General features: G+C 41.5%; 1 protein-coding gene across 2 annotated transcripts in view; it reads left to right on the forward strand.

Annotated features, from left to right (window-relative positions):
* Positions 1-21,440, forward strand: part of tarbp1 (TAR (HIV-1) RNA binding protein 1) — a 220,731-nt gene that overhangs the window by 143,543 nt on the left and 55,748 nt on the right. The window contains exons 23-26 of one of the 2 annotated variants that reach the window (XM_033025903.1): positions 2,797-2,883; positions 6,495-6,697; positions 7,393-7,485; positions 9,245-9,409. In XM_033025903.1, the coding sequence (XP_032881794.1) occupies positions 2,797-2,883; positions 6,495-6,697; positions 7,393-7,485; positions 9,245-9,281 (420 nt within the window). In that variant the 3' untranslated portion in view covers positions 9,282-9,409. Of the gene's footprint in view, positions 1-2,796; positions 2,884-6,494; positions 6,698-7,392; positions 7,486-9,244; positions 9,420-21,440 lie in introns of those variants that run through there. The other variant, XM_033025902.1, reaches the window with a different exon arrangement.

Consider the following 21,440-nt stretch of genomic DNA (forward strand, 5'->3'; position numbering starts at 1 on the left):
AGGTGGCCAGGTGTTTGTCAGTAGGGTAATGGTCCAGAGGTAGGTGTTGAGGAGCAATGAGCATAAGGGGGGAGGTCGAGGGAGATGGCGGATAAAACAGGGTGGGGGCTGTGGTCAAGATCAGACACAGGTTCTATGGAGGGCAGAGTGGGAACCTACAGTATGATCTTGTGGGAGTTCACATGAACAATGGCTTTGTGTCTCTTTCTGATTCAGATTCAGATGAGTTTATTGTCACATATTGTCACATACATGTGCGATGAACTTTCTCGTTTGCATGAAACTTATAGAGTACTCAGTATAGATAATAATGATAGATATAGCAATAAATATGACACATGCAAAAATGCAGAATGGAGCAATGATTGCAGTACAAGAAAATACTTAAGTACAATAACAAAATAACAGAATGAGGTAGAGTTAAGGTTAAGAGCACATGGCAGACCTCTGGGAAGGAGATGAGAAATAAGTGATTGATTCAGAAGTCTGATAGCAGTGGGGAAGGAGCTATTCTTAAGTCTGAACATCTGGGCTTTCAAGCTGCTGTATTTTCTTCTACAAGGTAGAAGAGAAAAAAGTGAATGACTAGGAGAGCAGGTATTCTTGCCGATCAAGCCAGGCTTCCTGATGAAAAGCACTGTGAAGATGTTCCGGGTAGAAGGAAGCGATGAGTCTGATGGCCTGGGGGTATGTTCACCACTCTCTGTAGATTCAGGCAGTCAAGAGCCAAACCAGGTTGAGATGCATCCTATCAGGATACTTTCTGTAGTGCATCTGTAGAAGTTTGAAAAAATCCTCCTGCATATGCTGAATGTTCTCAGATGCCTGAGGAAGTAAATACGCCGAGGTGCTTTCTTGTTTTCTGCATCAGTTTGAAGGAAACATGTTATGGTACTGGTGGTATGGATGCCTAAGAACTTGAAGCCATCGAACATCTCTACAGCGGCTCCATTGATGAGGGTGATTGTGTTCACACCCCTCCTTCCTTAGGTCAACAACCATATATTTTGTCATGCTGACATTAAAGTCTAGGTTATTGTTCTAATATCATGATACAATGTTCCCACTCTCTTTCCTCTACTCATCTTATCGTTGTTTATCTAGCTGACAACAACGGCATCATGGTAAAGTTAAAGATCATATTGGTGCTAGCGTTGGCCACACAGTCATGCGTGCACAGCGATTAGAGCAGGGAACTGAGCACACAACCCTGAGGAGCACCAGTTTTGAGGTTCTATTGTATTGCAATTCTAACAGACTGAGGTCTGTGGTCAGTAAGTCCAGGTCGGTTGCAGACGGATGCCCATAGCCAAGGTCCAGAAGTTGGAATATTGTGTTCAGTTTTGCTCACCCTGCTATCGGAAGGATGGAAAAAATGCAGACGTTTATGAGGATGTTGCCAGGATTCGAGCACCTGAGCTATAGGGAAAGGTTGGACAGTCTAGGACTTTATTCTTTGGAGCATAGAAGCCTGTGGTGTGATCTTATAGAGACATATAAAATAATGATGGAAGTACATAGGGTGAATGCACAGATTCTTTAACCAAGGATTGGAGAAGCAAGAACCAGAGTAGACAGGTCACTTCATTTTTTGGGGGAAATTGGAATGATGGTGGTTTCCTTGAGGTGGATGGGTATGGCTGGAGTGAGAGGTTGAAAATGTCATGAAGACAGTGGTCAATTTATTGCAGGGTTTCCAAGGGTTTATCCTTGTGAAATAAGATCTTTCCCGTGACTTTCAGTCTAAAGAAGGATCTCGACCCGAAACGACCATTCCTTCTCTAGAGATGGTGCCTGTCACACTGAGTTACTGCAGCTTTTTGTGTCTACCACGTTTCTGTGGTTTGTTTATACTGCCAACTATCTCTCTCTGTCTCTCTTTACTTTAGATTTTTGGTACCGCGTTACAGCGCGTTAACAGGTCCTTCAGCCCGCTGAGTCTGTGCTGACCAGTAATCACCCCGTACACTACACACCAGGAACAATTTACATTTTTACTGAAGCCAATTAACCTACAAACTTGGATGTCTTTGGAGTGTGGGAGAAAACCAGAGCATCCTGGAGAAAACCCAGGGGGTCACTGGGAGAACGTACAAATTCCATACAGACAGGACCCGTAGTTGGAATTGAACCCAGGTCTCTGGCGTTGTAAGGCAGCAATTCTACCGCTGCGCCACTGTGCCGCCTGAATTCTGTATTCTGAGAAAAAATGAAAACCAGTTTTTATTTTGAATGCATTATAATTTCTAATGTTTTATCAAAAGAATGATAAACCACACACTTTTTTTCCTGGGCGCAGAGAATTTGCTAAGCCGTAATTGTGGCAAGAATAGTTTACAAATACCATTCAGAAGATCACTGATTTTGTTCCTTAAAATCATTGTAGTTTTAAAGATCTTTTCTGCTGACAGTAACACTGAGATATTCAGGTTGGTGTGTACAGTGGTATGTACTGAAAATTGAAAGAGCTATCATTTTTAACATAATTTTTAACAGGTGGTTTTACTGTCATTGAGACTGCAAAATCGGACCCAGTAGTCTGTCTTTACTGCTCTATTCAGTGATCCTGCCAGCTGTCTATATTTTCAGGTTGAGATTAGACTTTGTAACACAATTACCTGTTGTCAAAAAACAATTTACTTTCTTTCTGGATGCAGAATCCCTTATATGAGGTTTTACTGAAGATTGGTGCTGGCGGAAAATGGCTACATATCTTGAAGATATATATTTGTAATTCATTATAATGCATAGGTATTTCAGTGCTCTAGCTTTATAACTTTTATTGTGTTTATCCAGAATCCAGACAGTTCAAAGACTAGTATCTGCACTTTCCTGGCCATATTGGTTCACATCAACGTGATACTTAAGAACATTTTTGAGAAGGTAAATATTTCTACTTTCGGAGCCAATTTCATTTTAGATATCCAGAAGCAACATGGCAAAATATGGGAACGGTGATTGTGATGATAATTTTGTTAGATGACAACAGCTGCTGGAGACCAAGTGGAGTCACATTTGCAGCAAAAATAAAACAAAAATTGATTCTGATGCCATCTGCTTATTCAATACAGTCGGTGCCAAAAAATTTTTTGTCAATATCTTGTGTACCAGGTCACAAAAAACGATTGCGATCAGCTTCTAACCCACTCGTCCCTACACAGGTTCCTGGATATCCTTGTGCCTACCTCCTCTCCCCTCCCATTTCCTTCCACCCACCATCCCTTTTCTATATTTCACTCTATTTTGCTATCTGCACTCTTTTGTTACCTCCACATTCCCACCTTGGTTACTATCTCCATCCATCTTTCCCCACCTAACTCATCTGCCAATCAACCCATTTTCACCTGAATCCACCTATCACTTGCTCATTCTTAGCCCATTCCTTCTCACCTTTCCCTACCTGCCATCTCTCCTCTACTCCATCAGCCTAACAAAGGGTCCTGACCTGTCCATTTCCCTGCTAGATGCTGCCTTACCTGCTGAATTTCTCTGGCGGTTTGCTTTTTACCTTGTACATTCTACCATCTCAAGCTTCCTTTCTGAACGTTTCCTATTTGGCACATTATTCTGCATACCTTCTTTGCCAAGGCTGAATTCATTTAAATATCTTTTCATAAATATGCAAAATATTACGAATATAGTGAAAAATAAACTGATGGAGGGACTCACTGGATCGGGCAACATTTGTGAATTGGCAGTCGATGTTTTGGGTCGACGTGTGTGATCGATGATCAGCATGGACTGAATGGACAAAAGAGCCTGTTTCCATTCTGCATCTCTAAACTAAACTAAGTTAAACTAAAGTCACTGAAAGTAAGCATGCAGGTACAGCAAGCAGTGAAGAAAGCTAATGGCATGTTGGCCTTCATAACAAGAGGAGTTGAGTATAGGAGCAAAGAGGTCCTTCTGCAGTTGTACAGGGCTCCGGTGAGACCACACCTGGAGAATTGTGTGCAGCTTTGGTCTCCAAATTTGAGGAAGGACATTCTTGCTATTGAGGGAGTGCAGCGTAGGTTCACGAGGTTAATTCCCGTGATGGTGGGACTGTCATATGTTGAAAGAATGGAGCGACTGGGCTTGTATACATTGGAATTTAGAAGAATGAGAGGGGGTCTTATTGAAACATATAAGATTATTAAGGGATTGGACACGCTAGAGGCAGGAAACATGTTCCCGATGTTGGGGTATGCAGAACTAGGGGCCACAGTTTAAGAATAAGTGGTAGGCCATTTAGAACGGAGATGAGGAAAAACTTTTTTGTGAATCTGTGGAATTCTCTGCCTCAGAAGGCAGTGGAGGCCGATTCGCTGGATGCGTTCAAGAGAGTTAGATAGAGCTCTTAAAGATAGCGGAGTCAAGGGATATGGGGTAAAGGTAGGAAGTTGGTACTGATTGTGGATAATCAACCATGATCACAGTGAATGGCGGTGCTGGCTCGAAGGGTTGAATGGCCTACTCCTGCATCTATTGTCTATCGTCTAAAAGTCTCTTCATCTAAACTAATGAATAGGGAATTGGTTGCTGATCAAATCCCTACTGTAGGTTTATCAGTTCATTCCCCAGCAACCTCTTCCACCCTATATTTCTGCATATTTTCAAACTAATGTAGTCAGATGTGTAACGTAGACCAGCAATGAATAAAACTTCCTTCCGAACTCAGGCTGTTTGGTAGGCCCGAGTTAATGTGTGCCATAAGCAGTCTCATGAAGCACTTCATGATGTTGGATGTCAAGGCCACTGGACGGTAGTCATTAAGGCATGAGTTGCATTGCTTTGGCACCGGGATGATAATCGTCTTCTTGAAGCAGGTGGGTATCTCAGAACAGGGTAGAGAGATGTTAAAGATGTCCATGAACTCTCCCACTAGTTGGTCTGCGTAGTTCCTAAGGACGCGGCCAGCAACTCCATGTGGCCCAATTATTTTCCCTGGGTTCACCCTCAGGAGGTCAATCTTACTTCTGCCATAGTGACGATGGGAATGGGCACATTCGAGTCTGTCAGGACAGATGTCATCGCCCTGTTTGCATTCTGTTCAAAATTAGCATAGAATGCATTGTTCATTAGGGGGGGATTCTGTAACCAATTTTGGACATCCTTTTTTTATTACTCCCCTCTCTATCTCATCTGAAAATGCTATAACTAGGAATACTGAGCCACCATTTCTGCACTGTTGTCAAGTCTTGCTTCAGTAATTGCTATATCATATTTCCACATCCACTGGCATCCTGTCTTCCCCAGTTCTGACGAAGAGACTTCAGCCTGAAATGATCACTCTGTTTCTCTTTCCACTGAGGCTGCCTAATCTCCAGCATCTGGCATTTTTTAATTTTCATGTTCCCATAGCTCATCTGCCTTATCCATTAGACTTGTTTCATTTAGCTTTATATTATAGGCATTGCCAAATTCCTCTTTTGTCTATTTTCCAACTTTTGTTTGCTTTGATTACCAAAATCTCTCCCTAACTTTCCATTTTCAGTTTATATCAGCTTCCCACCATATGCCCAGCCAGTTTACATCATTCTAAACAGCATCAGCAGAGCACACCTGCTCTAAATAAAAGCATTGATCTGAATCTGTTGAAGTGCAACCCTTCTCTTTTATATACCCCTATACTTTCCAAGAACTAGACCCATTTTTCCAAAAACCTTAAGCTCTTCCTCTCGAACCATCTCGCCTGCAGCACATTCATCTTGCAGTTTCTGTACTCGCTGGTGCATGATTTTGGTAGTAACGTGGAGCTTTTTACAGAGGTTTTGCTTTTTAATCCTTTCCTAAAATTGCTTGTGTGACATTATCCCTTTTCTCCCTTTGTTATTGACACTGATGTGAGCCACAACTTCTGGTACTTCCCCCTCCCTCTCCAGCTGCTTAGTGATGTGTTTGAACCTAACTACCACATATACATATTTGTATTTAAAAATAAATCAATAATGAACTGTAAAACACATTGATTTTTAAGTGTGAGATTTCTAAGTATTTCAAATAGGATCCTGAAAGTCTCTCAAAATAGACAAAAGGGGAATTTGGCAATATCTATGACCTAAATCCCTCCTGGTTTATTTACAAAATTCATTTTGTGATAAAAGGTGTCAGTTCAGACTACATTTTGGGTCGGTGAATGAAATTAAGGTTACAGGGTCATTTATTGTATGGTACACCTCCTCAGAGAAGGAGTATTCAGAGAATGTGGGTTGATAGTATGGCCATTGGTACTGCGTTAAGTAAAAATCGTGGCCTTGATAGCATGGGTTGGGCTTTTCTCTACTTTTAGCATTTAAAATATACTTTTTATTTGCATTCTTTACAGACAAATCAAGGCAATATTTTTTGTTTTAAAAATAAATCAATAATGACTTGTAAACATGTTTATTTTTAAATTAGAAGTGGCTTGTGATGAATCATCCACATATATTATTTCATCAGATACATATTTATTAATATGCCAGTGCTTATTCTAATTTTAATTCTGTTGATCTTTGTATTTTATTAACTAGGGCCAATATTTGAAGAAGGCACTGAGTGTAATATTGCCCTGGTGTCTGAACCACAATTTCAGTGTGAGACTGTATGCCCTACTTGCTTTACAAAAGGTTTGGGAGGCATGTCTACAGTCTAAACTGGAGGGTGAAGAATTGAAGTTTTTGGAACCAATAATAGAATCCTGTCTGGAGCAAGTTGGACAGAAGCAAACTACAGGGTCAGTGGGAGACAATTATGTACTTTTATCTAAAAGTTTGCTGCTATTTGTTCCAGGTTCTCCATAGTCAACTCTTTCAAAAGATTTCCTGTGGAAATTAGTGCCCTGTGCACTTTCAGCACTGAGAATAAGCTGAGAAGGAATTAAAGTTATATTTTTATATTTTATCCACCTCTTTCTGAGGTTTTCTGCCTCCCAGGTGGAGAAACAGCATGCAGGTAGGCAGGCCTTCTCCATTGTGGCTACTACAAGATGCACTTGGGAATCTAGGATAATTCTTCCTCTTTGCTTGAATGAATGAATGAATAATACTTTAATGTCTCATGTGACAAGTCACGGTGATAATCTTTGTTTTGCATACCCAAGGTTTGCAAAGAGTCGCCACATAAAGGGTGCAGACAAAGTTTCACGTGTCCGATTTTAACACATCCCATTTGTGGTCCCCCTTAGTTCTTCGTTGTTCTCCCTCTTGGCGGTTCTCCCACACCGGGTCCTCCTTTGTTCTCGGCAATGCGTCCGACCTCCGGCACTCGACTAGCAATTAATTTCCTATTAATTATATACATATGTTACATATGGTACAATGGATAAGTCAGGTTTCAGCATCTTTCGAAAGGTTGAACAGTACATTTTGTATTTTAACTTTGTTTTTTGAGGTAAATCCCTTAACTTATTTTTTTTCTTATTATGTGAAGGAATGCTGGAAGGAATTGGCAGAGAATTCAGGACCATTTCTTTTTTGGGAAATTCCAACCAGTGGAAGACTACAGTCTAGAGGTACAGACGAGGTGCTGGAAATATTCCAAATTTTATTTAATTATTGCTTTATGGTAAAGTGCATTTTTCAGTCAAGTTTTCCCATTTTAGCTTTGTGGACAGCAATTCTCAGCCAGATTTAATATGGAATAAATAACGAGAAAGACCAACATGACACATGTCATATCATTTTCAGAAAATCCCAAAGTATTCAAGATCAATGAAGCTTCCTCAGTTCTTTCTAAAATGTATACTTTGACCACTTTATAATATATACATCCTACTGTATTCTTATGACCTTTTATAGTGATTTTATGCCTCCTACAGCATCTTCGTGAAATTTCATATGGATTCAGTAGGAGGTATATATCAGATGTAATTAGGAGTTCATTAAAGTATGTCCAATAGATATATTTATAGTATCCAAATATAGTTCATGTGAAAATTCAGCTATGAATATTTAATTCAATATAAGTTTATGGTCAAATGTTTATCTCACAACATGACTTTGATTCCTTTAATTATACTTTACTTGCCAACTGTAAGATGTGCCTTTAATGTCTTTATGAGCGTATATACAGTTTGAAAATATGCTTAAAAATTCCAGACCGGCCCGCAGTCATATTTTTTTCAATTAGTTTTCCCGACCTGGGAACTGTAGCCAGTCCCGGGACGCGAGCTGATCTGGGAACTGCAGCCAGTCCCGGGGCAGGCGAGCCGACCTGGGAAAAGCAGCCAGTTCTTTAGTAACAAGGTTCTTTAGTAACTTGTCAGTTTCTTTATTGAACTAAATTAAGGCGCATGTTGCAATCAAAAGCGCTTGAACAATTGGTTGGGAAGAAAGCCAAGGGCGCGCAAGGGACCTGGGAACTGCAGATAACTAATTGAAAAACACGTGAAAACCAATGCAAAAAACAACACCAAGTGTCACACTATCGCGATAGATATGGCCTGCCATCCGCTCAGACATGGGTCCTGGCCACTATGCAGAACAAGGTTGCCGACTCCTGCTGTAGATGTTTGTAAAGTTATAAAAAAATCCAAATTATAAACTTCCAATAATACTTGAACATTCTTCCAATAATTGAGCATCAAATTTTTGTATAGAATATAACAAACACTTGGTTCTTGGTCCTCCAAAATATTCCAAATGGAATTTCTTCTTGCGTATGGCGTGCACAGCCTAAAGTTGTAGGACAACTTGTTCTATTTGATCTTATTTGATCGTGCACGCCTGGTTGATTGCATACATCGAAACAGGGTGGACCAAGTGAAGGTTGCAATCTTCCACCCCCAAATGGAATTTAAACTGGAGGTGAAAATTCTTGTTGAGCAGGATCCTTAATTTGCCTTTCAAAACTGAACTAGCTGTGATACCAGACACTGCACACACTGGAATCTTGAGCAAAACTGAACTGGCATGATTGGCTCTTGGCATGATTTGCCACAAATAATTTCAGCTGTTACATCTTTTCTCTTAGCAATAATGTTATTCTGCCTCCTTAACTTTCTTCTCACTCCTAGGTTCCATGCACCTCAATCCATTTATTTTCTAATGCAATGAAATCTAGACCGTAAAAAATAATGGATTCCATTTTCCTGTGTAATGGCGCACATTGATGCAAATTTGATTAATTAACATGTGCTTAGTTTCGTCAGACAGTCTTTAACTTACACAAAGTTTAATGAAAAGTAAGAGCAAGCCATAATATAGTGCTTAAAAATGTGGCTTGCAATTCAGATCCATGAGGTTTTCTGCCTAACTCATGTATCTTCCTCTATCTCTTGCAGACAATATTTTATATCTTTCCAAGCTTATCAGATGTGATAGAAGATGAATGGATCCCTACCTGGAAGTTTAGTCGAATTGTGGATCTCTTTCCCTTCAGCTCTTCAGTCAATGTATTTAACTTAGGAAATCAGTTTCACGATATGAAACCCACAGACTGGGTTCAGCAAGACAAAGGTAAAATTTGAATTATCTCCAGTTGTTAAAATGTTTTAATATTTTTTACTCAATCCCAGTCTCTTTGGGTTTGAAATGGCCGCAACCATGGTGAGAGGTTTCAATAATGGCTTTGACCTTGCTACTTCAAAAGTTTTTAAAATATTACACCAAAATCCATGAATAGTGGCTGATGTGTCCTGAACAACCAAACATCATGAATGCAAACTAGCTGGAAGACACAAAAATCATGAAACTAGTGGATTCCCCATGACTTGATCCTGAATTATTTGCTATTTATATTAATGATCTGGAGGAGGGACAAAATATTAGGTTTTCGAGTTTGCCAATTGCTCCAAAAATAGGTGAAAGGGCATGCACTGTCAACTTCCAGCTAGTTAACAGGACTTTATTTCTGCACAGAAGGCTGCACAGCAGAGGGCCCGAAGACCAGTATAAACCAGCCATGATCTAATTGATTGGTAAAGCAGATGCAAGAGTTTGAAGACCCTTGACTGAGAGAAAAAAGGGGTAATGGACAGTATAAAGAGGTGGGGGTGAAGTGGGGAAAGAGCTAGCAAGCAATTGATGGATACAGGCAAGGAGGGGTAGATTTTCAGTTGCAGCCAGGTGGAGAGAGAAGGCAGATAGCAACAAGTGAAGAACAAAAGGCTGTAGATTCTGGAGTATAATAGAAGAGGGGGATAAAGAATGGCACCGAATTAGTAGGAGATGGGAACATCAATGGGTATTCACATTGGGCCGAGCTATGCCTGCCTCTAGCTATCTTGCGCACTTTATTCCAAGCCTCCTCCAGCATCATTCCCCACCTCTCTCTGCCACATTGACGACCGCATTGATGCCGCCTCCTGCATTGATGCCGAACGCATCAATTTCATTACCTGCACCACTATCATCCTCCTTGCCCTTAAATTCACAAAGCATTTCATACACCTCTCTTCCTTTTCTTGATTTCCTTGCCTCCATCTCAGGAGGCAAACTGTCCTCTGATATCTACAAATTTAACAAATAAATGTTGTGATTTAAAAAAATGGATCAACTGGACTAATGGGATAAGGAATGACAGATGGAGTATAATTTGGATAAATGCATTTTGGTAAGACGATTCAGGGCAGGACTTACTTAGTAAATGGCAGGGCCCTGCTGATTGCTTCAGAACAGAAAGGCATAGGGGTGCAGGTAAAGAGGTCCTTGAAAGTGGTGACACAGGAAGACAGGGGGGTGAAGAAAGTGTTTGGAACATTTGCCTTCATCAATCAGGATATTGAATATAGGATTTGGGGTGTCATGTTATAGCTGGACAAGTAGTCTGTGTACAAGTGCCTCCGTGATGGATTCTAAGAGCAGCTTGTACTGGAGCCTACCAGAGAGAAGGCAATTTTGAATTTAGTGTTGTGTAATGAACCGGATTTGATAAGGGAACTCGAGGTAAAGAAGCCATTAGGAGGTAGTGACCATAATATGATAAGTTTTAATCTGCAATTTGAGCGAGAGATGGGTAAATCGGAAGTGTCAGTATTACAGTTGAACAAAGGGGACTATGGAACCATGAGGGAGGAGCTGGCCAAAGTTGACTGGAAAGATAACCTAGCAGGGATGACAGTGGAACAACAATGGCAGGTATTTTTGGGAATACAGGATGTGCAGGATCAGTTTATTCCAAAGAGGAAGAAAGATTCCAAGGGGAGTAAGAGGTGACCGTGGCTGACAAGGGAAGTCAGAGACAATATAAAAATAACAGAGAAGAAGTATAACATAGCAAAGATGAGCGGGAAGCCAGAGGATTGGGTAACTTTTAAAGAGCAACAGAAGAAAACTAAAAAGGCAATATGGGGAGAAAAGATGTGGTACGAAGGTAAGCTAGCCAAGAATATAAAGGAGGACTAGACTGAGTGGGACCCGTTGGATCCCAGCATCAAACGGGAGGGCTGGTCCCCCAACGCAATATGCCACCTCTCCACCAATTCCAATATTGGTGGCCAGTGGGGGGGGCTTTCTGGAGCGCTAGTATGGGTGTTGTAGGCTAAAGGGACTGGTTTCCAGAGGGCTAGTGTGGGACATTGTGGGCCGAATAGATTCTTGGGCTGGCAGCTCAGTCACTCAAGCCTGTTGTGCTGGCAGCTTACTCACTCACAGCTGGTGGGCTGGCAGTTGACTCACGGCTATTCCTTAAAATTCCATTTCAAGCAGGGTGTAAGGCCACCAAATTCAAGTGCAGTTTCTTACCACTTCAAGCAGGGTGCAAGGCCACCAAATTCAAGTGCAGTTTCATACCACTTCAAGCAGGGTGCAAGGCCACCAAAGACAGCGAGTCATGACTTCTCCCTCCTTCATCTTGCAGAGACTGAGCCATGCCCACACTTCTGGGTTTTATAGTCCCTCCCCCTCCCACCAGAAGGTGTGTGGCCTTCATGGCGTGATTGACAGGAGAGAGAATCTCAACATATTTTAAACACTAATAACTCTTTTATTTTTAATCGATGGGAAAAATCCTCGTCACCTGATGAGCGGAGGGGGACTCTGAGTAAGATGGCCAAAAATCACAGCGGTACGTGGTAGCATTTTTTCTAAAATCAATATAAAGCGCAAACAGGAAGTTGTCAAGATTAGACTTTTAATTATATAGAAGGCAAGGCATCTTTAATTAGGCAAGGCAACTTTAATTAGGCAAGGCAACTTTAATTAGGCAAGGCATCTTTAATTAGGCAACACAGCTTTAGCATTTCCAAACCAAAGGCAACACAGCTTTAGCATTTCCAAACCAAAGGCAACACAGCTTTAGCATTTTCAAACTATATTTTCAAACCACATTAAGGGCACTGACAGTAAAACCACTCACAGTTTAGTAGACATGTGTTCAGTGTTATTCACAGCTCAGACTGAGAGACGTGACCCTATCGCTCCCCCATCTTGCAGAGACTGACTGAGGCACTCAACACTTCCGGGTTTTATAGTCCCAATGGAAGGGGCGTGGCCTTCAGGAGAGAGAATCTCAACATTTTTTAAACACTAATAACTCTTATTTTTAATCGATGGGAAAAATCCTCTTTTCCTGCGTTGCGGAGGGGGACTCTGAGTAAGATGGCCAAAAATCACAGCCGTAAGTGGCAGCATTTTTTCTAAAATCAATATACAGAACAACAGGAAGTGGTCAAGATCGAACTTTTAGTAATATAGATAGTAAAAGCTTCTTTAGGTATGTGAAGAGGAAAAAATTAGTTAAGACAAAAATTGGACCCTTGAAGACTGAAAAGGGCGAATTTATTATGGGGAACAAGGAAATCGCAGACATTGAACAGGTACTTTGGATCTGGCTTCACTAAGGAAGACACAAACAAACTCCCTGATGTACTAGTGGCCAAAGGATCAAGGGTGACAGAGGAACTGAAGGAAATTCACATTAGACAGGAAATGGTGTTGGGTCGACTGATGGGACTGAAGGCTGATAAATCCCCAGGGCCTGATGGTCTGCATCCCACGGTACTTAAAGAAGTGGCTCTGAAAATCGAGGACATATTGGTGATCATTTTCCAATGTTCTAAAGATTCAGGATCAATTCCTGTGGATTGGAGGGTAGCTAATGTTATCCCACTTTTTAAGAAAGGTGGGAGAGAGAAAAGAGGGAATTATAGACCAGTTGGTCTGACATCAGTGGTGGGGAAGATGCTGGAGTCAATTATAAAAGATGAAATAGCTGCACATTTGGGTAGCAGTAGCAGGATCGGTCCGAGTCAGCATGGATCTACGAAGGAGAAATCATGCTTGACTAATCTTCTGGAATTTTTTGAGGATGTGACCAGGAAATTGGACAAGGGAGAGCCAGTGGATGTAGTGTACCTGGACTTTCAGAAAGCATTTGATAATGTCCCACATAGGAGATTAGTGGGTAAAATTAGAGCAAATTGTTTTGGGGGGGGTAGGGTGCTGACATGGATAGAAAATTGGGTAGCAGACAGGAAACAAAGAGTAGGGATTAACGGGTGTCGTTCAGAATGGCAGGCAGTGACTAATGGGGTACGGCAAGGCTCAGTGCTGGGACCGCAGCTATTTTCAATATATATTAATGATTTAGATGAAGGGATTAAAAGTAACATTAGCAAATTTGCAGAAGACACAAAGCTGGGTGGCAGTATGAACTGTGAGGAGGATGCTATGAGGATGCAGGGTGACTTGGACAGGTTGGGTGAGTGGGCAGATGCCTGGCAGATGCAGTTTAATGTGGATAAATGTGAGGTTATCCACTTTGGTGGCAAAAACAGGAAGGCAGATTATTATCTAAATGGTGTCAAGTTGGGAAAAGGGAGTACAATGGGATCTATGGGTTCTTGTTCATCAGTCACTGAAAGTAAGCATGCAGGTACAGCAGGCAGTGAAGAAAGCGAATGGAATGTTGGCCTTCATAAGGAGGAGTTGTGTATAGGAGCAAAGAGATCCTTCTGCAGTTGTACAGGGCCCTAGTGAGACCACACCTGGAGTGTGCAGTTTTGGTCTCCAAATTTGATGAAGGACATTCTTGCTATTGAGGGAGTGCAGCGTAGGTTCACGAGGTTAATTCCTGGGTTGGCGGGACTGTCATATGTTAATAGAACGGAGCGGCTGGGCTTGTATACTCTGGAATTTAGAAGGATGAGATGGGTTCTTTTATGTTTCTTATCTAAACATATAGGATTGTTAAGGGTTTGGACACGCTAGAGGCAGGAAACATGTTCCCGATGTTGGGGGAGTCCAGAACCAGGGGGCACAGTTTAAGAATAAGGGATAAGCCATTTAGAACGGAGATGAGAAAATACTTTTTCACAGAGAGTGGTGAGTCTGTGGAATTCTCTGCCTTAGAGAGCAGTGGAGGCCGGTTCTCTGGATGCTTTCAAGAGAGAGTTAGATCGAGCTCTTAAAGATAGCGGAGTCAAGGGATATGGGGAGAAGGCAGGAACGGGGTACTGATTGTGGATGATCAGCCATGATCACATTGAATGGCGATGCTGGCTCGAAGGCCTACTCCTCCACCTATTGTCTATTGTCGGTAAGGCCACACTTGGAATACTATGTGCAGTTCTAGTTGCTCTGCTAAAGTAAGGATGCCATTAAACTGGAAAAAGCGCTAAACATTTATGGGGATGTCATTAGGACTGGAGTGTTGAAGTTATACAGCAATACTGGGAAGGCTAGGACTTTTTTCCTTGCAGCGTGGGAAGCTATGAGGTGACCTGTGGGGAGAAAGTCTCCCCACAGCCTCCTATGCTGCAAGAAAAAAAATGATGAGGGGCATAGATACGTTTATAAAATCGTGATGGGCATAGATAAGGTGAATAGCCATAGTCTTTTTCCCAAGTTAGAAGTCTCAAATTAGAGGGGTTATGTTTAATGTGAGATGGGAAAGATTTAAAAGGGACCTGGGACAGCTTTTTTACACATAGGGTGGTGGGTATATGGAATGAGCAGCCAGAGGACATGGTAGGGGTGGATGCAATTGCGACATTTAAAGGACACTTGGTCAGGTAGAGGATGGGAAAGGTTTAGAGGGATATGAGCCATGCAGGCAAGTGCCTCTGTCGGCCAACTTGGTCGGCATGGATGAGTTGGGACGAGGGGTTTGTTTCTGTGCTATATAGCTCTGTGGCTGTAATTTGTCGAAGGCTATTGTTACAAGAAGATATCAGCCCATCAAAAACGTTTAAAACAGCAAATTTAGCAATTGACGGTAAATGGGTCAAACATTTGTGCAAGACATTTAAGTCTGATCGTAACAATTTTGAAGAAATTTTGTTTTTGCAAAAACCTTTGCTTTGAGCATACAGATGTACATAGATGTGTGAATCTCAGTTTGATCATGGCATATGAATTTACTGGCAGAACAAAAGCCATATGCAGAGTTTTCCTCGTATTTAATCAGTTCATAAGCCTCTAAAGTCAAGCTTGTCAGTCACCCATGATTAAAGCTGAAATGGCATTGAATGCAGATGAGCAGTTGCTCACATGTTCTGCAGTATCCAAGGACTACGAATGGTTTGGCCATACACACTTTAATTACCAGCAGCACAAACTTTCTGTTTTCCTAATTAATTCCACATCAGTCAACCGAGCCTGCTTCCCTCGAAAATCCATCTGAAAACTTAATTTAGTATTTTGGTATTGACAAACATTTCCTTCCAGTTTTTTTCATCGAACAGAAGCATAGCCTGTTTATCACTCAGTGTTCACCCCTTGTGAGTGTGAAAGGAGCATTTATTAGAATATTTACTGTAGATGTTCATTCTTTGGTTGTAGCTTTACCATTTACATTTATCCTTTCTATCAAAACTTTGTTTTGCTAAGCTTAGCACTTCATTTTCTATCTGTTTCTGCTTTTTGTATCATCTCCCATCTCTTGCTGCAATTGCTTGTTTTGAAGAAAAATAACGTATAATGTTTGATGTGTTGTGTAGAGCAGAATAAACCATATCCATTTCCAAATGAAAAATAAGTAAGCACTCCAGCAAAACCAGGGGCCACTGTTTAAGAATAAGGAGTAAGCCATTTAGAACAGAGATGAGGAAACACTTTTTCACACCGAGAGTTGTGAATCTCTGGAATATCTCTGCCTCAGAGGGCGGTGGAGGCCGGTTCTCTGGATACTTTCAAGAGAGAGCTAGATAGGGCTCTTAAAGATAGCGGAGTCATGGGATATGGGGAGAAGGCAGGAACAGGGTACTGATTGGGAATGATCAGCCATGATCACATTGAAAGGCGGTGCTGGCTCAAAGGGCCGAATGGCCTACTCCTGCACCTATTGTCTATTGTGTAAAACAAGTGCGATGCACTGATATATAAATGATTGCTCCACATTTTAAGGAAAACAGTATTAAATTACTGGTGGGTAGGCAACGATATCTTAGGAATTACAGATCCCTAGTTCCATTATAAAGCAGGTCAAGTAGGACAGGATAAAGATCTTGTAGTGTTCAGTTTGAGAGAGAGAAATATGCAAGTTTGGAGAATTGTTGATCTAGATGTAATGCGGCATTTTATATAGTTTCTGATGCTCTTTTAATATATTTACTCAAGCCATAACTTGCATTCAAGAATTATGTTATTCTGTTTCCTCCTCAAGTTAAATGACAATGTAAGATTACCGTTATTCTTAATGTAACAAGCTGAAATTTCAGCATATATATGTTATGATGTCGGGGGACCAGGTAAGGTAACTTTTAAATAATGCACAGGAAAAGTCATGTGAATACCCTGAGATTCATAAGATTTCAGTGACAAGACATGGACTTACTATTCCATCTCAACGTTTTAATCTAATTTGCCTATTCAAGTGCCTTAAATGGTCATGGTTTTGTGATAGTAGAGTTACTTTTTAGAAGATAGACAAAATGTTGGAGTAACTCAGCATTTCAGGCAGCATTTCAGGCAGCATCTCTGGAGAAAATGGACAGGCGATGCTTCGGGTTAGGACCTTTCTTCAGAAGGTCTTACTACCTTCTACCAGAAACTCTTCTACCTTAGTAGGGAGAGTTGGGGAAGAAAACTAGAAGCGAAGAAAGAAAAGAGGACAATTCAAGGCCAGCAACGTTTGACCTCAGGAGAGGAGATTCCCTGATAGGCTGATTTTTTGATAGAGACAGGCGAGGAAGTGGGAGAGGGGAGGAAAGGGGAAGAGAGGGGGTTTGTAGAAGTCACCTGAAATTGGAGAATTCAATGTGCATGCACTGTTGGGTTGTAAGCTACTCAAGCAAAATGTAAGGTGCTGTTCCTGCTGTTTACATGTGGCTTCACTCTGGCAATGAAGGAGGCCCAGGACAGAAAGATCTATATGGGAATGGAAGTGCTTAGCAACAGGGAGATCCAGTAGGCCTTGGCGGACCAAGTGTTTGTGTTCAGCAAAATGGTCACCGAGTCTATGCTTGGACTGTTAACCAGCTTCACATTTCACAACTATGTATCCCTCTTGGGCTCACACCTGTCTATCCAAAAATCAGCTTTTTGTTCACTACTCTCCTTACTATATTCAGCTTGAAGAAGGATCCCGACCAGAAACGTCAGCTATCCATTTTCTCCAGAGATGCTCCCTGACCCGCTGAGTTACTCCAGCATGTTGTGCCTATCTTTGGTATAAACCAGCATTTGCATTTCCTTTTTATTCCCTTTTCTGAAGCTCTAGCAGTCATGTAGAGATTTGGACTGCTGCCTTTGAATCATCAAGGAAGCCTCTGAATATCACCGATGACCTCATGCCTTAATGACTGCCGCCCAGTGGCCTTGACATCCGCCATCATGAAGTGGTTTAGGAGGCTGTTTACGGCACACATTAAATCCAGGATACCAAGCATCCTTCATCCACTGCAGTTCACCTACTTCCAAAGCAGGTCCATGGGTGATGCCATCTCTCTGGCCCTACACTCATCCCTGGGACACGTGACAAGAAGAACCTCTATGTCAATAATATAGAATAATATAGATTATAGCCCTGCTTTCAATACCATTATCCCAAACAAGCTCTTCTTCAAACTTGTGTTTCATTCTATACATAATCATTCAATACACAAGAATAATCAAGCCATACATAAAAACAACAAGTAGTGTAAAGAGAATACTACCAGAGTGCAGAATATATGTTACAGCATTATAGTTGTAGAAAAAATGTCCAAACTTCACAATGAGGTAGGTTGGAAGATCGGGACTACACCCTAGCTTACAGGAGGATTGTTCAATCGTGCTAAGACAGCGGGGAAAAAGCTGTTCCTGAATGTGGTGGTACATGTTTTCAAACTATTGTATCTTCTGCTCGTGAGAGAGGAGAGAAGAAGGGGTGATCTGGATAAAAAAAGTCCTTGATTATGTTGGTTGCTTTCCGAGGCAGCCTCCAAAACTCTCTGGTTTCTTGCGGTCTTGGGCAAAACAGTTGCCAAATCAAGCCATGATGCGGCTGTGATGTATCCTGATAATATGCTTACTGTGGTGCATCTGTAGATGTTGGGAAGAGCCATTACAGATATGCTGATTTTCCTTGGTCTTCTGATGAAGTAGAGGCATTGGTGTGCTTTTTTTTGCTGCATCATCTTTGAACATTATTAAAAATTCTTGTGTTATTGTTCAGTTAGATGGAATATTTTTTGCCAATTTTTCCACTTTGTTCCCAGCAATAACTTGGGAATTAAAAGATTTATTTGTCAGAATATTCTCAATTAAGTTCATTTATTTTCCACGTATTTTAAATGATTTTCATTCCTTTATATATCTCTACGTTTCTTTTGAGCTTCAACTTTATCTCCCTGATAGTTCTCAGGATTGCGAGATGTTTAAGATGACTTTGCAAAATTTAATTTTTATTGATCAATTACCTGGCTTACATGAGCTTGTTAAATTTTAATTCTTACAGATATTATCCTGCTGAACTGGAGCATTCAGTATGCTAAAAATAAACTAAGATTTGGAAAAAAACTGGGAACCAAACAATGTGAATGCAAATTTGGCTTCCTCAGTGCAAAGAAGGATCAAGTCTCAAAATAGAAACACAGAGTTAGAACTTAATGCTGCAGCACATTGTTTTTTGACAGGGCACCCCTGCATGTTAGAATTTATGTGCAAGCAACACACGTTGGTACTTTTCACTAAAGATTTAAACGGTAAATAAAAGACTATCAAATTTTAAATTTAATATGAGATTGGCCAATGTCTTAAAATTAGTCAAAAATATTAATTGCTGTCCAAAGTCTTCAACCAGATGTTTTCCGTTGAAATTTGTCTGTGTTGAAGGAGAAATATCTTTCATAAATGAGAACGCATTTAGAGTAACACGCATTTAGAGTATTGTGTTCAGTTCTGGGCACCATGTTATAGGAAAAATGTTGTCGAGCTGGAAAGGGTACAGAGAAGATTTACGAGGATGTTGCCAGGATTAGAGGCTGTCAGGAAAGGTTTAGGCTGGGACTCTATTCCCTGGAGAGCAGGAGGCTGAGGGGTGATCTTATAGAGGTGTATAAAATCATGAGGGGAATAGATCGGGTAGATGCACAGAGTCGCTTTGCCCAGAGTAGGTGAATCAAGGACCAGAGGACATAGGTTTAAGGTGAAGGGGAAAAGATTTAATAGGAATCTGAGGGGGTAACTTTTCCACACAAAGGCTGGTTGAGACTGGGACTATCCCAACGTTTAAGAAGCAGTTAGACAGATTCATGGATAGGACAGGTTTGGAGGGATATGGACCAAGCACAGGCAGGTGGGAATAGTGTAGCTGGGACATGTTGGCCGGTGTGAGCAAAGGACCTGTTTCCACACTGTATCACTCTAAGACTCTATGACTCTATAAATAAGAGGTTTGCACATAAGGAAACCAATCAGCCTTTCTTGTGTGGTGTGGCTTCTAATCTGGAACAGTGCAAAACTAATCCCACGGCTGTCTATGCTCCTCACTTTACAGCATTTCCAGAATCCAATTCTTAGCAATGTCTTAACAGTGTTTTGTTTATCCTTCGGGAATCATTTTGTGTGAAGGTACTTCTCAATCTTTCCCTTGCTCTCCAGGACAGTTGTAAATTGAATATCCTTGCCCGATATTAGTTTCTCAGTGCTCAGGAATAATTCATTTCTTTATTGTAGTAGCAGTAAAGTCCCAGAGGTCCACCAATAGCCACACATTCCGAAAGGAAAAAAATCTCCTGTTAGTGTTTCTTTTCAGCCATCCTTTGTCCACAACCTTGCTCTTTATTTCGTACCATGAAATGCATCATTAGAATTTTTCTCCTACACATTTTATCATGTGGTTTTTGAAGATCAAGCATATCTTTGTCTACCTTTGTCTTCTGCCTCATTCATTTTGTGAGTACCGTTGGCAAAGCTGACATTTACTGCCCACTACTTTTTAATCTTAAAGTTATGTTGAGCCTTATCTTCCTCTGTTGGTAAATATTGTTACGATAGTTTCCTCGTCACTCCCCAGCAAGATGTGTTGCACCTAGGGTTGCCAACTTTCTCACTCACAAATAAGGGACAAAATATCAAAATAAGGGCCATGTTCCCGACGGCAATTTGTTAATCCCGTGGCTGGGTGAATGATGAGTTGGCCCGGGTGCTGGACTGCACACAAAGCCCAGCCAGCGGGCCATCTGCAGAGTTTTGGCCCAGGCACGCGCAAAGCCCGGCACCCCATCCAACTCCTGAACCGATGATCGGCCATGAGAAGGAGGGGTGGTGGTGTCGGCGGTAAGCGATGGTTCGAAGCTGGCCGGGCTGCCGATCGACGGGGCCACGGGCGAGGCGCTGCTGCTGCACTCCATGGGCTTGCACTACGTTGGGATGGGTGAGGCCGGGCCGGACGCGGCGCTCCGACCCGACAGTCCCCTCGACACGAGTAGTAGCAGTCAAATACGGGAAAAGGGCTGTCCCGTATGGGACAAACCAATTTAGCCCAATATACGGGACAGTTGGCAACCCTATGTGCACTTCAAGGCTGCGTGCTTAGCCTCAGACAGCACTCTTTACACCCATGACTATGCCAGACCACATTACCAGTTTTTAATGGTGGCGAGAGAGCTATCCTGGGCCTCACACAGAGATATAATCACGAAGAAGGCGAGTTAGAGCCTCTACTAGAAGTTGAAGGATATTTGGCATGTCACTGAAAAATTAACAAACAGAAGAGGTAACAGAGCGTGGTGGAGTCAGCCTGGTCCATCTCAGGCTCAGCTCTCAACACCATCAAAAGCATCTACATGAGGTGCTGTCTAAAATAGGTGGCATCTATTATCGAGGATCACTCAACATCCGGGAAATGCCCTCTTCGTGCTACTATTGTTGGGCTGGAGGTACTGACGCCTGAAGTCTCACATGATCAGATTCAGGAACAGCTACTTTCTAACAGCCATCAGGTTGTTGAATCAAGCCTAATCAACCTCTGCCATCAAACCACCTCATGCACTACCATTGCCTTGTTTTCTAATTGGGTATTTTTGCACTTACAGCATCTCTTGTTTCTATGTACAATTGTTTTCTTTGCAGTGCCTTGTAGAATTAATGTGTCATTTATGTATAATTCATGCA

Source organism: Amblyraja radiata, chromosome 8, assembly GCF_010909765.2.
Source record: "Amblyraja radiata isolate CabotCenter1 chromosome 8, sAmbRad1.1.pri, whole genome shotgun sequence".
Classification (NCBI taxonomy): domain Eukaryota; kingdom Metazoa; phylum Chordata; class Chondrichthyes; order Rajiformes; family Rajidae; genus Amblyraja; species Amblyraja radiata.